Here is an 11,657-nt window from a genome sequence, read left to right on the forward strand (position 1 = left end):
GAGGGGTGTAATTACACTCTCCAATTCTCAAGGCGGAGGTGAGAATTGGTGGTAATTACACTGTGTAATTACAATGTTGCTTTTTAGTTTATTTCCTTTTGTTTTATTTTAATTTATTTTCTTTATAACTTTTTATTTCTATTATTTTAATTTTTAATTTATTTTTACTTTTTAATTTTTAATTTTTTAAAATATATTTTCTTTGTACATTATTTATCTTTTATTTCTCTATCTTTACTTTTTGTGATTCCATGTAATTTGCTTATATTTTATTTATTTTATTATTCAATTTTTGAAACTACACCTCCTAATATTAGAAATAATGAGTCATTAACAAACTTGGCGTATAATGAGTGATGCAATTAAAGTGGAATTTCGTTGTTGACTGTGGTTATAAACTTATCATGTTTCCTAATCTTAAGTTGCAGTGGGACTTACTATTATTATGTTGGAAGTTGACATATGTTAAACGGTTTTTTTTTAGTTGTTGAATTTTGTAAAATGTGTNAATGAATGATGCAATTAAAGTGGAACTTCGTTGTTAAATGTGGTTATAAACTTATCATGTTTCCTATCTTATGTTGCAGTGGGACTTACTATTATTATGTTGGAATTTGACATAAGTTAAACTATTTTAATTTTGTGAATTTTTGAAATTGTGTTATATTTATGGTTCCAATTTACTTGTTTAGTAGTATTGACTCGCATTGCATGTTGTTCATTTTTTTAGTTAGAAATGGTAGATTAGTTTTGTCAAACATTTGAATAATGTTATGACGCTATATTTATAAATATTAATTTATTTGATCAAACATGAATTCCATGATATTCTTACAAAACGTATACTTTATTTAGTTTTTGTAAGTATTTAAACTAAATATTATTAATTTAAAATATATATATAAATTATTTTAACAATATTAGTTATAAATATATGATTATTAATTAATGTATATTCACGAAAAATATACATCTTAAATACCAAATATATTATCATTTATACTTATAAAATCTTATAGGTATATATTTATTATATTAATTTTTAGTTTTGATAATTATTTAATTTAAAATTTAATCTAACTGTATAATTACACTTGTGCAACCAAACAGTAAACTTGTAATTACACTGTAATTACACTATGACAAACAAACAGGCTATCGTAATTATACGACTGTGTAATTACTACCTTAGTAATTACACCAATTCCAATTACAAGGTGGCTTTCCAAACACACTCTTAATTTCCATCCAGAACATATGCCCAGTGTGTTTATACAAATGACCTTTTTGGCACTAAATTCTAAAAGTTCCTTGAAATAAAACAGTGATAAACTGGTAGAGCAAATTAGCTAATACTAAAAGAGGCAATAGTAATTATGCATATGGCATTCGACCATTCGTGTATGAAATACTAAAAAACGATTTCTCGACTGCATTAATTTTATGATTCTTCATGAATATTCCTTGCACATCGATAGCCATTACGTTGGCAAAGGGTAGCTCGATGCACAAAATATCATGCGTTCACGCACGATCCGGGAAAAAGTCACACCCCAAGAAGTATAATGTAAGCAATCTATCCTGATGCATGCATCAGTAGCCGATTGCACGGCTTGAACCCATGACTTATAGATCACAGAGAGACAACATTGACCTGACTTATAGATCACAGAGAGACAACATTGACCGTTGCTTTCGATAGCCATTACATTATTTTTAGGATATAAATCACTCCAAACACAAATATGTCTAGGAGAAAGGAAAAGGATCTGCTTTGCAAATTTGTGATTCTGTAAAAGCGCAGTTGCTTCGTTTCTCACAACTGTAGCGTTAATTCAAAGATCATTACCATTTTTCTTATTCCCGTTCACTTTTTTTATGTCACGTAGATGCTTAAATTACTTCATTAATTAACTGAAATTCATACCCACAAAAGCTTAAATCTTAAATTATTTTTTCTCGTCTAAATCGTAAACTATTGACAATCCTGTTTTTCTGATCAATGGACATTATTGAAGTGCCTTTTGAAAATCAATCGATTGCTGGCTTTTCGTTACAAGCACCTTCTGTTGTTATCCAAAAGAAAAAAAAAAAGTGATTAAAGTATCAAAGCCAAAAGCAAAAACTTTGAGAGATTGTAATAAAGACATCCTCGAAAAATGTCAAGCATGATTAAATTTGAGGAATGTTGAGCAAAATTAACCATTTCGACATAAAGAAGCGCAGTGCTCAGATGCATGATGTAATTTCAATTTTCATATTATATGACCAATATAATGCATAACATTGACAAAAATAAAGTACTGATTGATGCCAAATGAGAACAAATTGTCTCAAGAAACACACATCTTATAGCATAGTTCTCGTTACACACAGTAGCTATTAAACTGAAAGGTGCTCTTAAGCACCACAATTTGCAGATGTTACCAGTCAACCGCGCCTAAACGGGCAGACTTCCACAGCTGCACCATTGTACCATATAACCTACATAGTAACCTTGTTCTGTCTTCTTGTTCACTTAGAAATGCTACAAATACTGCATACAGATGACTATACACATCAGCTGACGCTTGATCATTCATTGAGGAACCTTGTGGTTTCCACAATTTTTCACTAAGCAGTCAGGCACATGATGTGTTAGCCAATCCCATATGGCACTCACATACTGTGTCTGCACATATACAATAGGGAACTAAAAGAGTTACATACGGGAGATCAATAAGGGGACAGCAACAGGAGTGTCTTCACCCATGACTGGCTGGAACAGATCCAACTCTCCATACCGCTCCAGAACACGCATCCTGCAGTCCTCAGCAGCCATTAGACCTGTTGAATATGCGCCATGCACAGAACCTGGGTAATCCATACTCGTCGCTTCCCCAGCAAAAAATAGGTTATCCACCGGAATTCTCAGCCTTTCATAGAACTCATGGGGCTTCCCTACTGTATCGTAGCTGTATGATCCAAGTGAGTTTACATCTGTACCCCAATGAGAAACAAGATATTGAATCTGCAGGCAAGACCAGGAGAAAAAGATGGTTAGCTACAAGAATATCATAATATAATATGAAAGCATGATGCAGACCATATTTGCTTTCTATAGTAGTTCTCTTTTCCCCAGTAACAAACCCATTGAGCTAACAGAATCTCAAGCTAGTCAAATTCAATCTTTTGAACAGGTCCCCACTGATCTCCAGAATTCAGATTGAAATCAGCAGAACGCTCAAAGATAAGCAGGACAAACCAACTCTACTACGTGTTCGGTGATGAAAGAAATCTTGATAAATATTACACTACTATGTGATTAAGAGACATCATGATAAACAAAATCTTTAAAACTAGAAAATTACGGTCATGTGGCAACTCTTCAAAGACAACTATCATCTAAAACAATATTAATACCATAACCAGATGTTCATATATGTCACAAGCTTGATTAAGAAAACCGAAGGAAAAGATGCATTAAGTTACAGAATGATGCTGCCCAAACAAATCTCGGAAGGGAATTCTTGGAAACGTGTAAAAGTGAAACCTAAAAATAAGCACTGGAGCAAGAAGAAAAGTAACATTACCGGAGTAGTCGAATTGGGAAGAATCCTCTGAAGTTGCTTAAAAGCAAAATTAGCAGCATCCTCGTCTGAAAGTTTCTCGATGTCACGGGCCAGCTGCCCTGCAGGCATATAAACCAGGACAGGATGGCCAGTGGCCTTGTGAAGATTCAAGAAGTAACTACATTCATATGAACTCTCTGCAACTACCCCCAAGAACTCGACATTAGGCCAAAACACCTTTTCAAAGTGCAGAATAATCTTGTTCTCAATCCCTACACCTAGTTCATTGATTGCAGCCTCCTTCCATTCAGGTAATCTGGGTTCAAACTTAATCCTTTTCGATTTTAAAACACCAAGGGGAACAGCAACAACGGCAGCATCAGCTACAAAAGTTCTCCCATCCTCAACCGTCACTTTCACTCCATTATAACGTCTTACTACTTGTGTAACCCTGAGAAAGATTCAGAAAACAGCAAATTAATCGTTCAGACTGTTTTCTTTCCTTTTTTGGTGTTTGGGAAGAGGAGAGAGGAGGTGCAGGAAGCAGAGATGTCAAGAAGTAGGTTTCTCTTACCTGTGACCTAAGCGTATGTCAAGCCCTTTTGCTAGTGTATTGATGACAGGACGATATCCTCGGACCATAAGACCATGCCCACCAGGAAGCAATTCTTCCTGTACATCACAAAAGTGAATATGTAAGACATAATTGAAATAATGTTTGCAAGGACTGGAAACTGTACACAGTTGTTTGACCTTACTCTTTAATATCTACTGATACAAGCATAAAAATACAATTACATCCATAACACAAATAGGAGCAGTTTATCTTCCAGAACCTCAGACATCTTACATTACAGTTACTTTGGCACACGAACAGGTTACAAGATCTAAGCTTTGCTTAGAATCTTAGAATTAGGAGGATTCATTCTAATACATGGGATTTCAATTTTTAACCCGTTGATTACAAAACTAAATCACCAAGTACTTGCATGGAGGAATGCTTCAGTTATATTTTAGAACAGATGGTCGAACTTCTCACAACAACAGAATACAAACTAGAACCTGGAGAAAAAAGAAAGTTATTGGTCCTACATTAAGATAACTCTCGCCCACTATCTGTATGATTTCATTATGTATCAGTCTCCTCCTCACAGACACAGATGGATGTAGTGGATCTAGCAAAGGAAACAGTTGGCAGTAAAATTTAGAATGGTTATATCCTGCTCGCCTAAAATCAAAATCCAATTTCTATCTTATATCATCATCAAGGTGATACTTTCTTCATCCACAGTATCATTTCTAATGAGCTAAGCAAACAGATGTCACAGCACCCACATGCAAACAAGGATAGAAACCCCACCCTCTTTCTGCACGAACTGTTTTACTACAATAAGAGGATTTTTTTATATGGTGAATGAGAACATTTGTATATATTAACCTAGTTATCCAGTACTCTGAAAGAAATTGGTCAGTTAGGTATAGGCATTCTCCCAAGAAGTTCTTTCTTCTAAAGGAGGCAAAGAAATCTACCTGGTCCCAACACTTAAGTGAGATGGTATCAGCATCTGCAGCAAACCAGCCTTCCATTCTGCAAAGGTACCATTGCAACACCTTATGAGCAATGCCGTCGAGCCTGTAACAAGAATTTCACTTAGCACAAGTGGTGTTTTTCTTTTTCCTTTTCAGTTGGTTTGGGCGCGCGGGAGGGGGGACCAGTTATCAACAAAACGGAACAAATGGTACCTTAAGTCCAGTCTCCTTTCAAAAACCATAGATATAGCACGGCTAATAGACATGTCTTCGTTAAATTCTTGTCTAATTGTATCAGTCTGCAGAAAGTGAATCAGCTCTCGTCAGAAAATGTCCAAAGCACCACACGATTTAAAGACAGGTGAAAAAAATTTCCATGAAGAAAGAAATAGATATTCCAGAATTCAGAGTTCATATAAATGACGTTGCGGGGAGAGAGAGAGGGAGAGAAAGAGAAAGAGAACACACCTCCTTCAAAATGCTCTCAAATGTTTCGCCAACCTTAGTGACTAAGTCCTGGGGAACTTGATTCCCATCCATGTCAAAAAGGGCATAACTAAAGAATCAAGGCTAGGTCAGATGAATATACATTACTTGACATATAATCAAACTTGGAAATATAATATCAAAAAACTAACGTGAGAGGTAAGAAGGTCTTGAAATACAAACCTCTCCAGATCATGGTCGTACAACACAGAATTGTCACCACTTGTACGATAGAGAGGCAGTCCTAGTCTTCCAATGAGAGGTGCCAGAGGATTCTCTTTGCAGACTCCATGTAACCTAAAGCACTCAGCCAATTAATTTCCAAATTGCAAGCAAAAAGGCTGTGCTTAATTTGTTAATAAAAAGGAGAGTCTTGGATGTAAAGCAAAAGCAAGAGTAGAACTCATTACCATGATGCACCCAAGTCAACAGGAAAACCAAATGAGTAATCAGTGTGAACTCGGCCTCCAATTCTATCTCGTGACTCCAAAACAACCACCTAACAAAAAATATTATCTTTGTTAAACATATCACCATTTATCCCAACTAAGTGAAAACATGTTTTTTCACATGCATACCTGAAATGACGCATCATAAAGAGCCCGAGCAGCTGCAAGGCCAGCAACACCGCCACCAATCACAATGACAGATGGTGAAGCCCCAGCCCGCTGTCCATCACCTGAGAAGCAAGGAGCTAGATGACAAAACCAAAAACTCAGTCAGAAAAGCCGTTAAGTAAGATAAAAAATGATAAGTAACCGGCAATTACACACAAACAAAATCTGAGGTAATTTATATAAACAGCAACTGACCCTAAAGCTGACAAAGTGGCATACTTATTCACCAAATAAAAGGTTACCATATTGCTCGCTGTTATAAGCTCTAACTGTAGTGAAGTGCTGTTTTTTTTTAGATTGTAACATATTTTGTGTGAGTGTGTGTGCGTGTATATATATACAGATGCACAAAGCCTGTGCAACAACCATAATTACAGTTTTGATGTGCTTCTGATTCACAAAATTAAAGGAACATAATAATTTTCTATCCTGCCCTTTTAATCAAGAACCAATACTACCTATAATTTGTGAAATTGTCCTTTGATAAATAGGATTTCCAAACACAGGGAACATAGAAATGGAAAAGAAAAGAACTCTTGTGCCTCCAATTTCCCATTTAACAACTCCATAATATGTTAACTAAGCTGACAATGGCATAGCAACTATAAGTGTTTAAGAGTGTCACTATTTCATCTAAAAGCCAGCTTTAAAGTCACACTTTTATTTACTTAACTATGTATTTAACACACCCCCTTGCGTGCAGCTTGATTTTTTTTTCATGAGCCATGCACGTGGAAATTCTTTTTGAAGTATGTGACCATCTCATCTAAAAGCTTAAGCTGTTAGAGAGAGCACATTTTTATTCACTTATCTATATCTTCAAAAATAACAATCCCATACTAAACTTATGATAGAGGATTAAAGTTACCTACCAGGAACTAGCAATCGCAACCATAAGTGGAGTTAGTACCTACGTATGTCCAAAATATACCAGGCAATCAGCTACTCAGAGAGTCAAGATTCAGATAAAGTGTCAGGCCTTCCCCATCCTCAAAAATAAAGGTTCTTTATTTTTTGTGTGTGTGTGTGTGTCAAAGATTCATGTAATTTATTCGTCATTAGCCAACTTCCTTCATAGAATAGAAATATGACATATCATAAAGTTGTCGTCATATTCATTTGCCTAACCGTTAATTATCAAATCAAAATTAATGTAACTCCTAATTTATCAAGATGGTAAGTGAGATCCAAAGTAGCCACTAAAAGATTTTCAAAGGGCCCCAAGTACCTAACAGTCGACATTTTGGACCCATCAATTGTTTGAATACTAAAAGAGAGCGACCCACTTCACAAAAACAAGTACGTTAAAAAGCATATTCTTGCAATTTTTTAATAATCTTTGCAACTTGAAAACTGCAAAAGCGTTTTTATTAAAATTTAAAAAAAACTAAAGGTTTCGTTATCATAGTTCACAATTCACAATTTTAATAAGCTATTAGAACATATATCAAGTGTTAATTATCTTTATCCAGCTCAAGTAATACAAAATAAATTGAAATGTTAAGACAAAACCCAAAAAATTCAAGCAAATTGAATTCTATGCTAAAATTCAACTAAATCTAAGTAAAACCATAGTAAATCACAAATATCACCAAAAAGACAATTCAGCTCAAACAACACAAATTTAACTTAAAATAACTATTGAAAATTCAACTTAATAAAGTAAAATCCCAAAAAAAAAGAATCACCGACAAAAAGATAAACTTTTTATAAAAAGAGACAAACCTCTCTGAAGTTGGCGATAACTCTTGTTTTGAGAATCCATGTTCAAAAGGCGATGTTCGGTGATTATTGACAGATAAACAATTACTATTAGAAATAATTAAGGGATTATTAAATAAAATTAAAGTTAATAATCTCAATAATCTGAGAATAACAGAATTGATATTAGAATTTGAAGAGAAACCCAGCTTGATCAACCAGCTCATGCGTATACAAAACCTATGGGAAAAAAAATCTCTCTCCGGATCAAACAATGGATAATCTATTCGACGGAATTCTAAGATAATTTCCGTTAAATGAGAAAAATTTGGGGATGATCGGAGAGAATAATTGATGAAATTGTGATTAATTAGGGGAATTAAGAGAAATCTGGGTGAGGAAAAGAAGATTCTAGAGAGAGAGAGAGAGAGTTGTTTGGTTGGAGATATAGTAATGGAGGCCAAATTGGTTTCCTACGTAGATTAAGAAAGAGAAGATAAGTGGGGATTTGGTTTAAGATTTATAGACAGGTTTACCGCTCTCTTTTGCCTTGTGTGCTTTCCTTTGTAATTTTTAATTAGGAAAAACAAAGAAAAAGAAAAAGTCTTCCTTTATTTATTTTTTTTGGTTGCCCACCCGATGTTCGGTACCCGCATTGGAGCCCAACTATATCCGGATTTGCGCCGCGTAGGGTACCTTCCAGGGGAAGAGCAGTCTCATCCACTGCACCACATCCTTTGATGTTCTTTATTTATTTATTTATTTATTAAGTAAGTAAATTACTTTAGGGGTTTAAGGAAATGAGATTTTGTTAATCATTGATTCCGTTACAATAACACTTATTTCCACTCAATATTTACCTCAGATAAAGTAATTTAATTTTAATATATTTATCCTGGTTAGTCGACCAGTAAAAAGGTTTCAAGTGCCAACGAGTTTTTTTTATGTATGTAGAAAAATACATTTAATTTTTTATTGTGAATTCTTTATTATCTATCGTTGTTCTTGGTCTTTGTGAAAGATCCCATTGATGGAATGAATTTATGTTCAAATTTTATTATCGGGTTTGATTACAGAAAGGAAATAGATAAAGTAAGGGATCGCTTTTGTTGTACAAATCGATATTGATTGAGTAGTAAGTAAGTGAGAAGTTCGAAAAAAAACATACATGAATTATATAGCAAATTTCACTCAAATTCATAAATGTCACTAATTAATTCTCTCAATCTTTTGAACTTGGAAAATAGTATCATATTCACCTTTTGAATAGAAAAATAAACTCTTGAATCTTAAATAAGTGGCCAAAACAAATATAAGTCACTACATGTATCCTCAAAATGTTTTAAGTGACCGTCAAAATCCACCAACCTTCTAAAACATAGTACATCTCATATATTGTTAAATAATGTATTTTTTTTTTAAATTATTTCTTCTCTCGCTAGCACCAAATAATAGTTTCTTTGAGAAGCTAATTCTTTTTTAATAATTGAAAAATAAGAAGTATCAATTGCCATTTATTTTTCAAATTAGCTCTCAGTGCTCTAATTAGTGGATTTTTGTTAAATAAGTAAGACATTTAAGAGAAAACTAAATGGATTAGTATTTTAGAAAATTAACCTTTAATGCAACCTGTATTAAATGGCTTACTTAAAATATGTATAAAAAACTAAAAAGACGATAAATAAATAGGCTGAAGATAGTATATTATTATACACTGAGATTTTGTTTCTTAAAATAGGTACAAAAATCAAAAGACAATAAATAAATAGGCTGAAACTAAGGTAATATAGTAATACACTGAGATTTTGTTGCACAAAAGGAAAATAAAAAATAAAAAATCCCTATCTGGCCGATAGGAGACATTGTTTTCCAACATAGAAATGTATTTGTCAAAATACCTGAGGTGAGAATTTCGTTTAGTATTCTCTCGTTACCATTTTGCATAATAAAACATATCCACCTACCTCACCATTTACCGTTATAAAAGTTGTGGAATGCTCGAAAGAATTGAGTCGTATGGTGCTCTCACTACTAGAAAACTGTCTAAAACCGTTGAGAAATATCGATCGAAATAGGTCGGAAAACTGAAAAAACCCGATCGATTTTAATTCGTCAAAATTAGGTTGGTCGGTAATAAAAAGAAAAAATTTGCCGAAATACTCCGTCGAAATTAGGCTGCTCGATTTTAGTCCGTCGAAATTATATATGCTTGAAATATATCTTGTTCCTTTTTACTTTATAAATAATATTTATTTGTTCTATAGGTAAGTTCATAATATAAATTAAAAAGAAAAAAATATTTTTAAAAAATAAAGAGTAAAATAGGTATTTGACCACCGAAAAATTTGAGAAATCTAGTTAAGTGGTTTGCTTCGTGCTATAGGCACAATTAAATAACTTTTCTGTTACAAACAAAATAAACATGACTTTACATGATAATTTCTAATAGTAGAGTGATCATTTGAGTAATGGACTCGATAGCTATCTAGTCTAGTATATATAAGAAATTTAATTACTGAGTTTGAAAATGCTATTTCAGTTATTTGGTGCCATTATGTGGACAGCACAACAATTTTCCTTTTATTCAAGAGAAAGAGATGGGCAATCTTTGAAACATGAAAAAGTTTTCTGCCTTTATTGTGAAAGTAAATGTAGAAAGAAGTAAAATTGCGTGAAACTATTGAATGCTGATTAAAAACTTATTTAATTATAATTGTATGACCTAATAAATATTTACATAATCGTCATATCTTTTTGAAAATTAAATGAGATCTCCAACAAAAGCAAGAAAAAATCTCGTGTATTCAAGAAGATTGTACAATTTTGTAATAATCGAATTTGATCCCCCAGTGGTAAATAAAAAAGATAGGAACTAAAGAATGGCGAGGAAGCTGAATTGAGAAGTTTAAACTTGTAAACAATAATACATCAAATAAAACCATGCTGTAGTGGACATTAAAATAATCGCACTAAAAAGTATTGCTTTATTGACTGGTCTTCCCACCAAATTAAATGATATTCATAGGTAGCGTATTTCTTTTTAATTTTTAAATAAAAATAAAAGGTCTGACAAAAACATAGTATATATGTAAATATTGTGTGGGTAATTTACACTAACATATACTCCATATAGCTTGTGTTTTACGTGAATGCACATATTATTGCATAGAATTAGTTTAACGAGTGAATGATCGTTTCAGTGGATTGATGTTTTACGCTTCTGAAATTGAATGTTAATATTTGACCAAAAAATATAAATTTTCGGGTTAAACTATTAAATTTTATGTAATAAAGGGTTAAACTTAGTTAATGATAATATATCTAGATTTAGAACTAGTTAGCATAAACATTGTGAGATAATGCTGGTGGGTAACTGAAAACAGTGTGCATTTAATATTCCAAAGGACTTGAGCAATAATGGAGGAGCATCAAGCAATAAATGACATTTATGTAAATAAGGAGAATGATTCACCCAATATTGAATTAGATGGATGATTCTTCTTTCTGACAATGATTAATGACAGACCAATCATAGAATATTGGAACTATTCTTGGATCTGATGGAAAAGTATGAAATAATAGATGATGAAATCTTAGTAAAAAGGTAGAGTTTGTATCTTTGATAGAGAGAGAGAGAGAGAGAGTCTTCTTCTCAAAAGTGTTCTTATCAAAATGAATATTACATCCCTTATCTCTTTTTCTATTTATATGAGACATATCCGGAATCAAACCTAATAGAACAAGTGCAGATAATATTCAATGGAATATTCTC

General features: G+C 33.0%; 1 protein-coding gene across 1 annotated transcript; it reads right to left on the reverse strand.

Moving 5' to 3' along the window:
• LOC109228574 (probable polyamine oxidase 2) lies at nt 2,287-8,385 on the reverse strand. Its single transcript, XM_019393704.1, has 10 exons — nt 7,910-8,385; nt 6,146-6,261; nt 5,978-6,066; nt 5,751-5,864; nt 5,550-5,637; nt 5,295-5,380; nt 5,082-5,184; nt 4,126-4,223; nt 3,573-4,002; nt 2,287-3,010 (listed from the first exon to the last, which is right to left on the reverse strand). The coding sequence occupies exons 1-10, from the start codon at nt 7,947-7,949 to the stop codon at nt 2,702-2,704; spliced, it is 1,473 nt and encodes a 490-aa protein (XP_019249249.1). The 5' UTR covers nt 7,950-8,385; the 3' UTR covers nt 2,287-2,701.

The sequence above is a fragment of the Nicotiana attenuata genome, chromosome 7 (genome assembly GCF_001879085.1).
Source record: "Nicotiana attenuata strain UT chromosome 7, NIATTr2, whole genome shotgun sequence".
Lineage (NCBI taxonomy): Eukaryota > Viridiplantae > Streptophyta > Magnoliopsida > Solanales > Solanaceae > Nicotiana > Nicotiana attenuata.

What these genes read in the sequence shown, in the direction of transcription:
- LOC109228574 (XM_019393704.1), bottom strand. Translation starts at nt 7,949, where the DNA reads ATGGATTCTCAAAACAAGAGTTATCGCCAACTTCAGAGAG. An exon ending in TTATCGCCAACTTCAGAGAG is followed by an intron (nt 6,262 to 7,909) that starts GTTTGTCTCTTT and finishes TTTGTCATCTAG; the next exon opens with CTCCTTGCTTCTCAGGTGAT. An exon ending in TTCCCAATTCGACTACTCCG is followed by an intron (nt 3,011 to 3,572) that starts GTAATGTTACTT and finishes TCTTGCCTGCAG; the next exon opens with ATTCAATATCTTGTTTCTCA.